Here is a 17,356-nt window from a genome sequence, read left to right on the forward strand (position 1 = left end):
GGCGCGCGGTCGCATCTCCGTCCGACCTCACTCGCGCCGGGGTTGACTCGCCTCGGCTCGACATACTCGTTCAAACGCTGGATACATGTCCGGACCGGCTCAGGTGGGCCCGCATCGCGTAGCGCCGCCGCCGCCGCATCCCCGGGGCTGACTGGACCGAGGGAATAAAGTTCACCGCCCGAGGCGTCGGCGGGCGCCATGTTCGAGGGTAAGCTCACGTCCGTGCTGAACAAGCTGCTGGGCGAGTACGTCCACGGCATCAGCGCCAAGGACCTCAGCGTCGCGGTGTTCAAGGGCGACGTGGTGCTGAAGAACCTGCGGCTGAAGACCGAAGCGCTCAACGCGCTCGACCTGCCGTTCGTCGTCCGCAGCGGACTCGTCGGGAAGCTCTCGCTCCAGATCCCGTGGCGAGCGCTCGGCAAGCAACCGGTCGTCGCCACGATCGAGCGGCTGTACGTCGTCGCCGGATTCGCGGACGACGTCGAGGGCGACGACGCGCTCACCGTGGAGGAACGGACGGAGCGATGGGAGAAGGCCAAGGCGGCGCTTCGCAGGAGGGAGATCGACGAGGGCGAGACCAGATGGCTCGAATCCGCGCTCGCCGCGGAGGCTACGCGGGACGACGCGACGAAGAACGAAGACGCCAAGGGCGACGGATGGCTGGCTGGCATGCTGGACACTGTGCTGGGAAACCTGGAGGTGAGCATATCAAAGATTCACGTCCGCCTCGAGGGCGACCTCGTCGAGACCGGGAGCGGGAATCGGCCCGCCGGCGGCGCCAGCCGTGCCGACCACCGCGCCTCGTCGAGCGGCTCGACCGATTCGCGCGGGGAACGCTTCGCCGCCGGCGCCACCCTCGAGTCGCTCGTGATCAACACCGTGGACGCGTCGGGCGCCGCGGCGTTCACCGTGGGCGGCCTCGCGGAGCGCATGCGCAAGAGCGCCAAACTGACGGGACTCGCGGTTTATTTCGACGTGGGGGCGGACTCGCTGGCGCCCGACACAGCTGGCGGGTGGGAAACCGTCTCGCCGGACGCGCTCGTCGCGGCGATGGAACCCGGCGTCGTCGTCTCGAACCACCCACGCGGGAATGGGAACGACGCATCGTTCGTCGTCGCGCCGGTTCGCGTGATGGGTCCACAGCCTGGGTCCATTGACGGGTCCACGGGGTCCGCAGCCGCCGCCGCGGAGCAGGCGAATCGCCGCCAGTACCTTCTCGAACCCGTGAGCGCGTCTGCGTACTACGAGCGAAGGGGAAAGCGGGAGCCAGCCGCCCGGAACGACGTCCCGGGTTCATCACTCGCCCCGAACGGCGGCGTCCCGGCGCAGCGGATCCACCTGCGAATCGATTCGGTCGCCGCGAGGCTGACGTCCTCGCACCTGCGAGCCGCGTACGTCGCCGCCGAGCGTCTCGAGCGCGACGCCAGGCGCGCGCCGCACGCGCACCTTCGCCCGAGAGGCTCCGGTCCATCGTCCATCGTCTCGGATGACGCACGATTTCGCGGCGAGAGCGGCGCTCGAGCGTGGTGGAGGTTCGCCGTCGCCGCGGTGACGTTACGGATCCGCGAGGAGACGTTACGGGCGGGGGGACGTTACAGGTCGTCGTTTCGCGTCGACGAGGTCGTGCGGGCGATGCGCGCGCGGCGCGAGTACGTGGAATCGTACGTCCAGAACGCCATCGCGCCGCACCCGAGGCCGATGACTAAGAAGAAGCCGAATAAGCGTTGGCCCCCGTCGATGGACGTCGGGTCGGTTCCGGCGATGGACGCGGTGGAGGCGAGGTACCCCGCGCACGTCTGCGTGCTCTTTCGCGCGATCGCGCACCAGCAGGCCAGGCGCCGAGGGTTGATCCGCGACGTTGACGAGGACGATGGAGGCGGCGGGGGCGTCGCCGGGGGTTTTTTCCGCGTCTTCGGTTTTTCCGGGAAGAGCAGCCGGGAAAAGCAGCTCGAATCGTCCAACTCGGAATCCGCCGAGGAAGGCGGCGACGCGGACATGAGCGAAGACGACTGGGCCAAACTCGACGCCGTGTTCGACGTCGGGGCGAGGGCCGAGGCGGCGACGGATGATACTCACGGCGGCGAGCTCGCTACGGCGCCGCAGTCGGAGGCGACGATCGCGGTGGGATCCGTATCGCTCAAGGTTGTCGACGACGAAGCGGAAACTTGTGACGCGGATGATGCGAACGATGAGAATCGTGCGAACACGAGTACGTCGCGCGAGGTTCTGAACGCGTCCGTCACCGGGCTGGTCGCCGGCGCGAGGTCCTTCGGCGGCGGCGGGGCGGACGCTCGATGCGACCTTCGCGCGATGGATCTCGACGTGGGCGGCGCGAAGATTCTTCGATCGGCGGGCGCGAAGAGCGCGTCCTCTCTGGACGACTGGGCCCCGGCGACTGGCCCTGGGGGGTCTCGTTCGTCGTCCGAGGCGCCGGGGTGCGTCACGGCGAGTCGAGTCGCGGCGGCGCTCTGGGGACGCGCATCCGGGGCTGGTGACTCACCGGCCGGCGGCGTCGAGTCCGGCGACGAGGACGAATTCGTCGACGCGTCGGACGCTGCGGTCGAACCCCCCGTGGACGACTCGATGGACGTCAATCAAACGGCGGTCGAACCACCCGAGGCTCTCTCGCTCAGGTTCGAGAAACTCGCCAAAGCACCCTCGCGAAACTCGGGGATTGATGATCCCAACGGTTCGCCGTCCCGCCCGGACGTCAGGGTCGGGATCGAGCTCGCTCCCGCGCGCGTCACCCTGCTCAGGGCGCCGGTGCAGGCGTTGGTGCGGACGCTGACCCGTCACAAGCCCGCGCAGCTTGCGGAGCAGGAGGAGCTGCTGAGGAGGGCGGTGGCGCGGGGGGCGAGCGACGCGGCGAGGGGCGCGCGCGAGGCGTTGGTCGCGGCGCTCGCGGACAGGCCCGTGGTGGACGTGTCGATGACGGTGCACGCGCCGCGCGTCGCCGTGCCGTCGAGGTACCTTCGTACCTCGAAAGAGGTACCTACAGAGGTACCTTCGGGCGTGAGAGGTGTCCACAAAGAGGTGTCGAACGACGACGAATTGGACGCCGAAAACGACGACGACGACGCGACGCTCCTGCTGGACCTCGGCAGGTTCGAGCTGCGCACGGTTCCCGCGACGGACCTGGGCGCAGACGCGCGAGACGCCAAGCTGTTCAACGCGTTCAGGGTCAAGATCTCCGACGTCGCCGCCTCCTTACTCCCCGGCGGTTGGGACCCGAACGGGTCCTGGCGAAAGGTGACTGGCGGAGGCGCGGGTTTGAATTCCGATTTGTTCCAACCCTCGGGCCCGCGTTCGCTTCTGCCGCTTCTGCCGCCGTTCGGAGCCGAGGCGACGGCGCTCCAGGCGCTGGCGCCCGTCCCGGGTCGAGCGTCGATGGAGATTAGCTTCCGCGCGGGGGCGCTGAGGGCGGCGCTGTCGCCGGCGCGGATGCGTCAGCTCGAAGCCGTCGCGGCGCAGATGAGCGACGTCGGCGAGGGAACCGTTTCGGGAACCGTTCCGGGAACCGTTCCGGGGAACGGTCGGGATCTCGACGACGACGCCGCGAGCGCGAGCGGGTCGGACGTTTTCAGCGACGTCGGGTCGTCGGTTGACGTCACGCACGCCGGGTCCGTCGCGGTAAAGGCGGCGAGGGTATCGGTCCTGAAGGTTTCGTTGGGCCGACTGCGATGGGTCCCTTGCGCTATTCGCGTGGACGAGCCCACGAACTCGCTCGTCCTCTTCGACTCCAAGGGTAAGAACGTGTTCCCCCCGACGTCGTTATCGGGTCGGGGCGCCGGAGCGGTGCGATTCTCCAAGAGGGCGGCGGTGGGACAACCCAACGCGATCGTCGTGTGCGACGGCGCGAGAAGGATGTCCGAGGCTGTCGCGGCGATGCGAGCCGCGGAGAGGAGGAGGCGATCTTCGTCGGGAGAGGAGGCGAACGACGGGAACGGCGGCGGCGGCGACGGCGGCGACGGCGAAGACGTCTGCCTCGACCGCGTCTCCGCTGTGGCTAGGGCGTCGAGGATCATCCGGTTCAGGTCCGAGGAGCAGAGCGTACGGTGGAGGGACCTCATCAACGACGCCGCGTCGCGAGCTGCCGGCGGCGTGGATCGACCACCCTCCGGGCCGGTCGCTTCGCCGGAGGAAGAGAGCGCCCGAACGGACGTCGACGACGCCGGCGGGACCGCGATTAAGATCCACGCGACTCTCGCGGAGCTCAGCGTCGTCATCGCCGCTCCGCTGACGCCGTTCGGGCCGCCGGAGGAGTCGCCGATCCCCGCCGGGACGGGAATCGCTCGGGCGAACTCTTCGGCTAGCGCGGGCTCGTTGAACTCGTCCAACTCTGACGTCTTCTACGACGCGGACGCGGACGCGGACGAGTGGTGGAACTCGGCGGCCGGGAGCGAGCCCGCCGAGGCGACGGGGTCGACGTCCCGTAACGCCTGTAACGTCCCCGAGCGTGCGTTGGTCCGGCTGGTGCTCTCTCGCGTCGCCGCGACGGTGGTGAACGGTGCGCACGATTTGGACGTTACGGTGTCCTTATCGTCTCTCACCGTGCACGACGCTCACATGTCCGAGAAGCTCGGCAGGCCGTGTCGGCTGCTCACCTCGGGCGCGGCGACGGCGGTGGGAGTGGACGGCTCCTCTTTCGGAAGCTCTCCAGAGGCAATCGGAAGCTCTCCAGAGGCAATCGGAAGCTCTCTCGTCGTTCGCTATCGATCCGTCGCCGAGCGATCCCCGGAGTACCGGGGCGTGAACTCGGAGGTCCACGCGGCGCTCGGTCCGGTGTCGTTGGCGGTGCGCAGGCCGTCCATCGCGGCGCTGGCGGCGCTCCCGTCTCTGATGAACCCTAAAACAACTCCCGACGACGACTTCGACGACGCGAGCGGCGGCGCGCACGAGGTCAGCCCGGGGGGCCCCGACTTCGGCGGCGGCGAAGCGATCGCGGTGGAGAGCGGTAAACGCAGGGTCGCGATGCGAATCAACGCCAGGGTGGACGCGCTTCGCCTGGCGCTCTTACTCGACGACGCGCTCGAGGATGACGCGGGCGGGGTCAGGGTACCGGGTCCCGGGAGGGGCGGGGACGGGGGAGGAGGAGGAGGCTTTCCGGGCGGTTACATGACCAACCCCGGGTGCTTGGCGGAGGCTGAGGTCTCGTCGCTCGTGGCGCTCGTGTCGCTGTACCCGTCCACGGTCGCGGCCGAGTTCACGCTGGGTTCGTTGACGGTGTGCGACCCGCGATTACCGGTCGATCACCCGTACAGGTGGGCAGTCAGAGCCGCGGCGGCGAACGCGGCGAACGCGGCCGGCCTCGAGGACGGCGTCTCTTATGTCTCCCCTCCTGGTGGACCGCTGGTGGAGGTTTCTTACGAGACTTTCGACGTCGGGACGGAGGCTGACGGGGCGAGCTCGAGCGTGAGCGCCAGGCTGCGGCCCACGCGCGTGGTTTTCCTCAACAGGCTCGTGACGGAGTGTCGAGCCTTCGTCACGGGACTCGTCGACGGCATCGGCGAAGCCGACGAGGGCGGAAAAGAGTCTGCACCCGCCAAAGCCGCCGACGGGGAGGTCGGCGGTTCGAACCCGGGGAGGGGCGGCGGTGAGGTCAACGCCGTTCGGCTCGATGTCGCGCTCGAGGCGCCCACGATCGTCGTGCCGAGATCCACGCGCGACACGTCCCTCGCGTTGGAGCTGGACATGGGTTCTTTGGCGGCGAAAAACACCCTCGAGGTTGATAAGGCGTCCCCCTCGCGGGTGGTTGACAGGCTGGCCGTCGGACTCTCCGGCGTCCGCGTCGACGTGGTCAGGAACGGCGACGACGACGGAGGAACAACGGGACGAGGAGGGACGGGACGAGGCGTTACGGGCGTTACAGATCGCACGCCGCTCGTGAGGGAACCCGCGTCGATTGACGCCGTCGTGTGGCGCGTGCTCGCCGACTCGTCCCCACAAAAACCCTCACCCCACGAAAACGCCCAATCCGCCGCCCATCCCCGGGTCCGAACCTCCGACTTCCCCGTCGTCGTATCGGACGACGACCCGGACATCGCGCTCGAGGTGGACGTCGCGCCCTTGCGGCTGGACCTGAGCGCGGAGGATTACCAGTTGCTCTCCACGTGCTTCTCGGATAACTTAACTCGAGACGCTCCGGCGGAGATTCCTAAAACGACGAATCCGGTGGATAAACGCGCCCTCTCGAACGCACGGCGACGAGTGTCGGACACGATGTACGGACGACATACGAGGAGGACGACGACGTACGCCACCGCTCAAAGCGGCTTTGGCGTCGACGCCGGTGCACAGCTGTTGACGCTCGAGGAGGACGCCGAAGAACAATATCACGAAGAACAACATCACGAAGAACCGGACGACGAAGTGCCGTTCGATCAGAGGCGCCGCCTTGGTCGCGGCGCCGCGGCGCTTCGCCGGCTTCCTCCGGGGCTGGCGGGATTCGTCCCGGTCGGTCCGTCCCGGGTGGCTTCGAGGATAGCCGCGAGGGTGAAGCTCGTGGAGCTGTCGCTGTTTAGGGGCGGCGGACGCGGCGAGCCCTTGGCGTCGCTCTCCGTTCGGTCTCTGTTCGCGGAGGTTTGCGCGTTCGACGGCGAGACCGGGACGTCGACGACGCACGCGACGATCGGCGCGCTCGCGATTGAGGATCTCAGGGACCCGCGCGCGCGCCGCCGGGCCGTTCGGGGCGGGTATTTTCCCGAAAACGTTTCGACGTCCCCCGAAGAATCGACATCGACGTCCGCATCGGAATCGGTGTCCGGGACGGCGGTCGATCGCATCCCCGCGCCGCTGCTCGCGTACGAGCAGACGAAGGGCCCCGCGGTGAACGGGTCGCGCGGGTCCGCGACGCTGCAGCGGCTGCGTCTGGAGGTTGAGCCCACGTTTTTGCTGGACGTCGCCAGGGTCTTTGTCCCGACGCTCGCGGGGGGCGGCGGCGAGGCTCCCGAGCTCGTGCTGCCCGACGACGTTCGCATGACTCCCGGCGAGACGTACGTGCTCGATCGGGACGTGGCCCTCAACGGGAAAAACAGGAGGATACTGGCGGATGGGGTCGACGGCGGGGTGTACGTGTTGGACGGGCGAGGTCACGCCATCGCGATTGACGCGGACGGGCTCGTAGGCGGGAACGGCGACGGCGGCGGCGGCGGCGACGGCGACGAAGCCGACTTTCACCCGGTCATCTTCGTCGGTCCGAACTGTTCGTTGACGATCAAGAACGCCGTCATCGAGACGTCGTCGTCGAGAGGAGGAGGGACGGGCGCGAAGAAGGGACCGGCGCGGGGTAAGGCTCTGTGGCCGCGTCTGGTTCGACTTGCGCCCGGGGGAAGAATCAGCGCGAGCAGCAGAGATAAGGTTTCGTTCGCGTCGTCACACGGCGCCGCCGTCGCGCCGGACAAAGTAACGGACACGGACAAAGTAACGCTCGTCGACGGCGCCAAAACTTCCGCTGTCCGGGGATTGAAGCCCGGAGATCGTTCCTCGCTGTCGATCCGCGTCGTCGGGGTGAGCTTACGATTGATCGGGGAGACCCGCGGAGACGAACGCGACGCGATCGACCTCGACTTTGGCCTCGCAGCCTCCGTTCACGACGAGGCATCGGACGTCGCCGTGAAACGGAAAGACGAAGCTGACGATGTGGGACGTTTAAGCGACGAGGACGAGGACGAGGGCGTCGTCGAGACTGACGTGCAGGTGCAGCTGCTTCGCGTCGGGGTCAGCCGCCCCGAATGGGACGCCGGCGCGCTCCGTTGGATCGAGCGCGCCGCCGGCGACGACGTGCTGTTCCCGGTGGACCTCACGTTTCGGATGATCTCGCAGGCGAACGCGGCGACGGGCGCGCGAAGGCGGGGGGTGGACGCGCGCGTGACGGTGGTGAGCGGGCCGACGCGCCTGGCGCTGTCGCCCTCGAAGATCGCGACGCTGACGCGGGTATCGCAGAGGCTCGCCGCCGCCGTCGCCTCTTCGCCCGCGCGTCCGTGCGGTGTCTTCGCCCCCGTCTGGTCCTCATATTCCTATTACTCTTCCGACAACGGCGTTTTCCGCGACGGCGTCTCGGGCGCCGCGTCCGGCGCCGCGTCGTGGGCGGTGTGGCGACCGACGCCTCCCGCCGGGTACGCCCCACTCGGCGACTGCGTCTCATTCGGCGGGGATAAACCGCCGACGGAACCGGTGCTCGTCATTCGCGATTCACCCGCGTTCACCGCCGCGCCGGTACGGTTCGAGCGCGTGGCGTTGCCCGACGCGGCGATCGCGAACGGCGTCGCGGATGGGCTCGCGCTCTGGCGACCGGTCCCGCCCCCGGGGTTCGTCTCCCTCGGGCTCGTCGCGACGTCGATTCGCGCGGGCGATCATCAGACGGCGGACGCAAACGGCGTAAAAGACGAGGACCAAACGCAACATGACCCGCGACGTGACCACCCGCACGGGTTACCGAACCCGCCCCCCGCGGATTGCGTCAGGTGCGTGAGGGTCGAGCTCGCGTGCGCCGCCGATGGCGTCTTTGGCAGGGTTTGTGCGGGCGTCGGCGACCCGCCCGCGTGGATCGTCGATAACAAAGCGCGAACGCTCGTGGCGGGGAGCTCATTGGCGTCGAGCGCGTCGTCGTCCTCCGCGCTTGGGCCCTCCTTTGGGTCGTTCACCGCGTGTTTTGACCTTCGATCGCCGACGGGGCTTCCCGGGGACGATGTTTCCGGGCCATCCGGCGCTTCAAATAAGACGAACGTCGACGCCGACGAGACCGATAAAGGCCGCACTGGACACAGCGCGTCGCTCGGGCGCTCGTCCGGGAGGGTTTTCGGCGCGTCCGAGAGGAGGGCTTTCGGCGACGACGCCCCCGCGACGGCGACGGTGGTCGAATTTACCCGCGTGTGGTGGGATTTCAACAGCGGCGCTCGCTCCCGACTGTCCGTCTGGCGGCCGACGTGTCCCCCCGGGTTTGTCTCCCTGGGAGACGTCGCCGTCGCCGAGCTGCAGCCGCCCGCGTCCACGGTGGTGGTCCAGATGCGCCGGGTCGATCGGCGACGACGCCGGGACTCGAACCTCCGACCTCCCGTGGCGTGGCCCGTGAATTGGGAGATGGTGTGGCGCGACTCGGGTTGGCGAGCGCAGGGGAAAAAAGCCGGCACGATTTCCTTTTGGAAACCCGTCCCCCCCGACGGGTACGTGCCCATCGGACACGTCGCGAGCGCCTCGCACGCCCCGCCGCCGCTCGATACGTGCGCGTGCCTCCGCGCGGATCTGGCGACGATCGTCCCGAGGGAGGCTTTCGAGCGAGGCCCGGCGTGGACGCCCTCGGGAGCGGGGTTCAAACTGGGGCGAAAGCCCCTCGCGATTTTTCGCGCCGCGAACGCGATTGACCTCCTCTCCTCTTCCCCCCCGCCCGACGGAAGATCGCCCAACGGGGGATGCGCGGATCCCTTCGACCGCGACTACCTGCCGCTCGGTACCTTTCACGCCGTGAACGGGGAGGAACGCGACGTGGGCGGCGCCAGGGGCGGCGGCTTGGCGCCGCCGGATGTCGCGTACGGTTTACCGGTTTCAAAGTGGGTCAAACCGTCCGACGGCGCTTCTTTCTTCTTTCAAACGGCGCTTTCAAACCCGGCGCTTTCGACCGCGACTCCTCCTCCCGGGACGGTGGCGACCGCGGCGATGGACCTTCTCGACGCCACGCTGTACGTCGACGATCGCGGGAACGATCGCGGCGTTATCAGAAACGGTCGCAATGATGGGCAAGGAAGTATGTTTCCGACTCCCCTGGCTCGACTCGCGCTTCGTCGGGTCAACGTCGACGCGAGACTCTCGCCGTCGATCGCCGCGGAGGTGACCGCAACCGCGGACGTCTGCCACTTCAACGCGCGAACCGCCGCGTGGGAGCCGGTGGTGGAGCCGTGGGCGCTCGCCGCGCGATACGAGCAGGCGAAGAAGAGGCTTCCGGATGCTTCCGAGCCTCAGTCTTTCGGGGATATGAGGCCGACGGGTTCGACGATCCAGGTTTCCGGCTCGACGCCGCTTCGCCTCGTCGTCACGGATGCCTTCGCCGAGGACGTCGCGAAGGCTTCGAAGTCGTCGCTGAGAACGGTCGCCACGAACGGTCGGAAACGGTCGGAAACGGTCGGAAACGGTCAGTCGCGAACCGGCGCCGTCAACGCCACCGGGCGGACGCTCTGGGTCGCTCACGGCTCATCGTCCGCCGCGACAGAGGTACCACCCGACGGGGTCATTCCGCACGTGTTGGGAGGGGGAGGATCAGGTGGAAGAGGAAGAGGGGGGGGGCTCGACGGCGACGACGACGACCGTTACGACGACCGTTACGACGACGCCGATCCCACCTACCTTCTCGTCGAGATTCTAGAGACTGAGGAGGGTACGCCCGAGGAAAGCGCCGGCTCGTCCAGCGCGAAAGCCGCTCTCGTGCCGGCTCCCAGGGACGCGTTTCGCGTGGCGCTCGTCGAAGGCGGCGACAGCCTCGGCGCCTCGTTCCTACCCGCGGGGGAGACGCGGGGAGCCGCGCTGGTGGACGTGTCCAACTGGCGCTCGGCGGCGCGGGCGTTGGCGGATCGAGTCCGGGGGGGTCGAGTCCCGGAGCCGCCGCCGCTGCGGGTGGAGGTGACCCTCGCGCCCGCACACGACGCCGCCGTCGCCGCCGCGCTCGCGGGCTCGGGGTTGGACACGTTCACCGCGCGGTGCGTGCTCGAATACGACGCGGGGGCGATGCTGAACGACGCTCTGCAAACGAAAGGAGGTTCCAAAACATCGCGATTGAACGGGGGCGGGTGGTTTCCGAGCGAGCGAGGCGAGTGGCGCGAGATGAGACTCGCGAGACGCGACGTTACCGGAGGCGCCGACGGAGAAGGCGGGTCGAGCGACGTGAACGACGCGCGTGAACGGCGCAAACCGAGGATCAGGGTTCGCGCCCGCCTCGCCGAGGGGCTCGACCTTCGTATCCCGCGACGCGGCGGAGGGTCGGACCGAGAGGAAGACGCGGGCGATCAGAGGGTGGCGACTGTCGGACACACTATCGGACATACTGTCGGACACGATATCGGACATACTGTCGAGAAGGTTGTTTCGTCGTCCGCCGCCTCCTCGTTCGGCGGCGAAGGGTTACGCCTGGTTCGCGTCCGGCAGCTCGAGCTCGTGTGGTGGTCGAGAAATTCTGGCGCAGCGTGCGAGGCTTCCGCCTGGGCGCCGGTGTGTCCCCCGGGGACGGTTTCGCTGGGAACGGCGATCGTGCCGTCGTTCCGAGCTCCCACCGAGGCGTTCGTCGTTCGCGCACCGTGGTTGACGACGGCGACGGCGACGGCGTCGGCGAGCGGCGCCTCCCCGATGGAGGACCCGTCCCCGATCGACCCTTCCCCGCCTACCGATTGGCGGTCGCCCGTGGCGCCCTCCGTCGGCTTCGACCGCGTCTACGGCGACTCCGGGTCCCGGCTCAAGAAAAACCCCGGCGTCGGCACCGTCGCCGTCTGGCGCCCGCGCGCCCCGCCCGGATACGTCGCCATCGGCAACGTCGTCACGCCCAATCACCATCCGCCGAATCCGACCGAAATCGCGTGCGTTCGAGCCGATCTCGCGCAGCCGTCCGCGCCAGCCCCGGCGCCGCTGTGGACCACGGCGGGCGCCGAGGCTAAGCTCGGACGCGTGCCCCTCGCGATTTACAGGACCGGGGTGTGCGCTGGCGCGGGTTGGATGGCGGTGGCGTCGCGCGACGCGGCGGACGTTACCCAGGTACCGCCGCCGTATGAGATTCGTTGGGACTCGTTCGATTCGCCTTCGGGGGTCCGAGTGGACGACGAGGATGAACGGTCGGGCGGCTCGGGTTTAGGGGCCGGCGACTGGTCCGAAACAGCCACCGCCGCCTCGTCCATCCCTAGGATCGCGCTGTCCCCCAACGGCCCGTGGGTGCCCGTGGGCGCCAGGCGCCTCGGAGCCGCCGCCGCCGCCGCGGTGGGAGCGGGCCCCGCGCGATGCACCGCGCTCGTCTTCGACAGGAGGGGCGGGTGCGTCCGTGGGCCGTGCGTGTTGACATCGACGCTGCCTCTCGCGCTGGAGGTTCGGACGGTGCCCATCGCGCACGGACGCGGCTCGGCTTCTTCGTCCCTCCCCGACTCTGGCCTCGCTCGTTCGTCCAAACAAAGCGCGAGCGTCGAGGAATCGGTTTTCGAGAGCGAGAGGTTCTTCCCGTTCGTCGGGTGGCAAGAGCCCAAAGGGCAGCTCGACGAGTTCTTCACCGCGCGCTTCTCCCGCGGCGTCTCCGGTAAAGCATCCACGTCGCACTTCCCGGACGTGCCCTTACCGGAGGGTTGGCGATGGGACGGCGCCTGGAACGCGGATACCCCCGCCGACGGTGAGTTTCTTTTAATCTTTGTACGGGCAAACGAGACTGACGTGATTTTTTTTAAAAACAGGAGCGAGCGTCGACGGCGCCGGTTGGGCGTACGCGGTCAACTGGACGAGGGAGTGGCCGCCGCCGAGGGGTTCGGAGAACAGGGGCTTGTGCGCGACGAGACGGAGGCGATGGCGGCGGACGCGCGTGCCCGTCGGTTCATCTTCCGAAGTCGGTTCATCTTCTTCTTCCGTTCGCGAGTGGCGCGGTTCGATCGGACCCGCGGCGTCAGGCGGCTCGGGCGCGGACGACTCGAGTCGCTCGACGCCTCTGCCTGTGGGTTGTGGCGGACACCGATGCGGCGGGGACGAGACGATGGGCCTCGACCTGCGCCTCCTCCGGTCACCCGGGCCGACCGGTGAGTCACCGCCCGGCGAGTCACCGGGTGGTGAGTCACCGCTGTCGACGTGGGGGACGCGATGCGCGCACGCGCGGTCCAACCTGTGGCCCATCCGCGCGGGTTCCTTAGGTCGAAAGAACAAGGAGTGCGGCTTCAACGCGCAGGGTCCGTGGCTCGCTCCCTGCGGCGCGGACCCGAACGACGCGGACCTGAACGACGGAGGAACAAACGAGCCGGAAGGACAAACGGCGAAGAGGAGGACCCGGTTCGTCGTGGTCGTGGCCGAGCCCGACGCGGGCGTCACCGTGGCCGGCAGCGACGCGCTCGGCGGCGGGGATGGGGCGTCGTCGTGCGCGTGGCGGCTCGTCGCGCACCCGCCGTTGTCCATACAGACGGCTTTGCCGTGCGATTGCGAGTACGAGGTCATCGACGCATCCGACGGATCCGTCGCCGCTCGGGGCGTCGTCAGGGCCGGAGCGAGGGAACCGGTCCTCGGCGTCGACCCGACGTCGCCGCTGCGACTGCGCCTCGAGCCCCTCGACGCGCCCATGGGGGACGGGGAGAGCACCGGCCGCCGCTCGCGCGTTCCCTTCGCGTTTGCGAGATGCCGCGGGACTGTGCCCGTCAACGATCCCGTTCCCGGTGGTCGGCGGACGACGGACCGGTCCCCGGCGGTGCACGAGCTCCTCGTCTCGCCGTCCGACACTTTGTCAGACACGTCGTCCGGCGATAATCTTATCCGACTGGCGGTGACGTGCGAACCCGCGTGCGCGACGCACGGCTCTCTGTCCGGCCCGGCGCCGATCCTCGTCGACGTCAGAGCGCCGCTCGTCGTCGCCAACGGGTGCCCCTTCCCCGTCGCGATGAGCGGGTTCGATCTCGTCCCTACTCGGGGGCTTCGGGCGGCGGGTGCCGACGTCGTCTCCTTCACAAACGTCGCGACGACGAGCTCGAACTCGGGTGTGAACTCGCGCGGAACTACTCACGGCTTCGTCGTCGTCGCGCCCGGTCGGCAGACGATGATCCCCACGGACCCGCGGGGGGGAAATCGCGAAGGGAAAAACAACGCCGGCGAGGAGGACCTTCGAAGGACCGTGTACGTGGCGCGGGCCGGGCACGGCAGGGCGCCGACGCGCGTCGAGGTGGATCCGCGACGCGGAATCGCCCGCGCCGCCGTCGCCACCGCGGAGGGTGTGGTGGAGATTGTCGCGGCGGCGTCGGTGTGGGCACCCCCCGGGGTCACCGCCGCGTCGGCGACTCCAGCTGTGCGCGTCACGATCGTGCCGGCGATTGCGGCGGTGAACCTCTCGAACGTCACCGTCGCGGTGGAGGCTGCGGGTAGCGGGACGCCGCGGGACCTGGCGCCCGGAGCGGGCCCGGCGTGCGTGTTTCGGTCCCCCGGCGGCGGCGGCGCGTCGGAGGAGGCTCGGGGCGGGCGGTCGAAACGGTCGAAACGGTCGAAACGGTCGAAACGGTCGAACGAGGGCGGCGCGGGGGACACGGACGACGACGACTGGGACATGGACGTCAGGTTGAGCGCCAGGTGCGCCGGTTCCGGTCACGCGTGGTGCCCGAGGATGTCCGTCGCGCGTCTGGCTTCCATGAACGGCGGCGCGTGGGTGCGACTGCCGAGGCTCGACGCCGACGACTCGGAGCCGGCGAACTTTTCGCTGGCGCACGTCTCCGTGGAGAGCCGCCGCGGCGGGGTCGAGGGCGCGGCGCTGCTGGTGATTCGCGGGGGGTACGAGGCGAGCGCGGTGTGCTCCGGCGCGTCCGTTCGCGTCGCAAACAAGACGCTTGACAAGGACCACCGGGTCGTGTCCGTCCGACAGGTGGCGAGGCGACGCGGAGGAAATTTAAACGGCGGTCCGTGGGAGCCGCAGGGTCCGTGGCTGTCCGTCGAGAGCGGTCGATCGGTTCCGTGGGCGCTCGCGAACCCGCTGCGGGTGGACGACGTCGAACACGGTTTCACGCGAATGCACCCGGCGCTCGGCTCTGTCGCCGCCGCCGGTTCTAATTCGTCGAGCCGAGGCCCGGCGCTGACGCGGAGGTTGAACATCGCGGAAATATCGGACGGAGCCGGCGATCCAAACTGGTTCGGTTCGGACTCCGATCCCGAAGGCGACGGAGACGGGGACGGGGACGGGGACGGGGACGGGGATGATGACGACGACGAGGAATACGTCGATCTCGGCGCCGCCGCCGCCGCGACGGAACCGGCGCACGTGGAGGTTGTCGTCGGGTCGGATCCGGACGATCCGAGGGCTCCGAGGGCGAGGGTGCCCATCCCGGCCCTCCCGACCGCCCCCCGCCGCGCCGCCGCCGGACGTGCGCGGCCGGGTGAGGCCCGAGGGGGTCGGTACGAACGACGTGTCCACGCCGCGTACATCCGGTTGGGATCGGCGCTCGGCGAGGACGGGCGCGTGAGGGAGGGGACTTTGTACGCGGTGAGGCGGAGGTGGGACGGCGGCGCGTGCGTCATCGAGGTCTCGCCCGCGGCGATCGACGAAGACGGGGAGGGAAGGGAGGAGGAGGAGGTGTTGGAACAGACGGAGGAACAGACGGAGGAGGAGGAGGTGGGGAACGAGGTCGGCTCATCGTCGTCTCCCGAAGATCTCTCCCGAAGAATCGACGAGAGCGTCCTCGAGGTTTCCCTGCCGACGGTGTCGGTGTCGCTGGTGGACGACGGCGACGAGCGCCTGCTCTGGTCTCTCGACGGCATAGCGCTGAGGTCCGGCTCGAGGCTCGGCGTCGACGGCGGCGGCGCCTTTACCGAACTCCGCGTCCTCGCCACGCAGGTGGACGATCAGCATCCGCACACCGCGTTTCCCGTGCTGCTCTACCACAACCCGAGGCGGGGCGCGCTCCTGGACCTCGCCGTCACGTCCACGCCCCCACTCGACGAGAGCGACGCGTCGCACCCGGGGCTGTGCGTCAACGTCACGCCCGGCGGTTTGCACCTGCGGGTGCACGAGCCACTGATTTGGAGGCTCCGAGCGTTTATCGATAAGATCGCCGGAGGAGGCGGCGCGAACGGCGGCGCAGCGAACGGATCGCGAACGGGTCCCGACGGTGGCGGCGACGGCGCGATGATCCGCGGCGAGGGTCGAAAGACCGCGGCGGTGGACGATCCCTCGATGTCGTTGGGCTTGCTCCGAGTCTCGTCCGTGGCCGTTCGACTGACGTTCAAGCCGACGCCGAGGTCGCGACCGAGCACGGTGGGCCCCGCGCTGGCGTCCGTGCTGGCGTTTTTAAACCTCGACAGACTTCCGATAACGGTGGGCGCCTTCGTTCGGCACCGCGCGAGGCTGAAACGATCGGACATCGCGAGGCAGGTTGTCGGTCACGTCAAGGGCGAGGCGGTTTCGCAGTTTTTCGCGGTGCTGTCGTCCGTCAACCATCTCGGCAACGTGGCCGGGACGCTGGACCAGTTCGGAGATAACATCCGAAGGCTGGGCAACCTCGGCCTGAAGGACGCGGGGGACGCGACGAACGACGAAGGCGGCGGCGGCGGCGGGGGGGACGGCGACGACGACGACGACGACGCGACGACGAAGGATGCCGAATACCCGTACGCGGGAGCCGCCGGTTTCCTCGTCGGCGGTCGCGCCGGCGGCGGCGTCGTCGCCGCCGCCGTCGAGAAGAACGTCATCACCGGCGCGCTCACCGGCGGGAGCGAGCTCGCGATGAACGTCGTCGGCGGCGTCGGCGGCATCTTCACCAAGTCCGCGGCGGGGTTCCAGAGGTCCGGCATCAGCGGCTTGGCGTCGGGAACCGCTCGTGGCATCGGAGGTTTGGTCGCGGGCGCGGCTGCCGGAGCCGTCGGCGCGGTGGCGCGGGTGGTTGAGGGCGTGGACGCGACGGTCGGCGCGGCGCAGGATCAGGTCAAGGGGGGCGCAGACGCCGCCGCCGCGGTTCGCCGGCGCCTGCCTCTCGCGACGAGGGGCGACGGCATCGTCAGGGCTTGGAACGAGAACGACGCGGCGGGTCTGCACCTTCTCCGCGTCGCGAGTCGGAGGGATTCGCTCGGGGTTCGACGCTTTCCATTCGCCGGCGCCAGGTTCGAGGCGGCGCTGCCTTTAGAAGAAGAGTCGAACGGGGTTGGGGCGACGCGCGGTGGGGGCGACTCGCGTGTCGTGTTGCTGAGTCACCGCCACGTGGGCTGCGTGGCGACGGCGACGGGGGTTGTCGAGTGGATCCTGCCGTGGGCGCGGGTGGCCAGCGTGGGCGTCGACGGGGACGTCGTCGTGGTGCACGCGAGGGGCGCCGTCGACGGCGGCGGCGACGGCGGCGGGGATGCGTTCGGCGGCGTGCTGGGCATCGGATCGGTCGGTAAGACGAGCGGCGGGGACGTGGACAGGGCGAAACGATTCGCTCGGTGCGGCTCCGCGGATCGCGCGCGCGTCGTCGCGGAGAGGACGAGGGAGGCGTGGGCGGCTCACACGGCGCGGGGGGGCGCGACGGGGGGAGGAGGAATTTGATTCGCACTGACGCTACGCGTGAAACGGAAAGGAGTGCTACAAACGATGCTACAACCCTTGAAGGGTTACCAGCCAGCCAGCAACATCAACTATTACTTCGAGGCGCTCGCGGCGTGATTCGATCCGTGGACGCGAGGAGAGACGACA

General features: G+C 69.0%; 1 protein-coding gene across 1 annotated transcript; it reads left to right on the forward strand.

The window, feature by feature from the left end:
* Nucleotides 1-198: 198 nt before the first annotated feature.
* On the forward strand, nt 199-17,209 carry MICPUN_54877 (predicted protein; the record flags this gene model as incomplete). The annotated part of the gene is made up of 2 exons (XM_002507017.1): nt 199-12,349; nt 12,414-17,209. The coding sequence occupies 2 exons, from the start codon at nt 199-201 to the stop codon at nt 17,207-17,209; spliced, it is 16,947 nt and encodes a 5,648-aa protein (XP_002507063.1).
* Between the last annotated feature and the right edge of the window lie 147 nt (nt 17,210-17,356).

Source organism: Micromonas commoda, chromosome 1 (genome assembly GCF_000090985.2).
Source record: "Micromonas commoda chromosome 1, complete sequence".
NCBI lineage: Eukaryota > Viridiplantae > Chlorophyta > Mamiellophyceae > Mamiellales > Mamiellaceae > Micromonas > Micromonas commoda.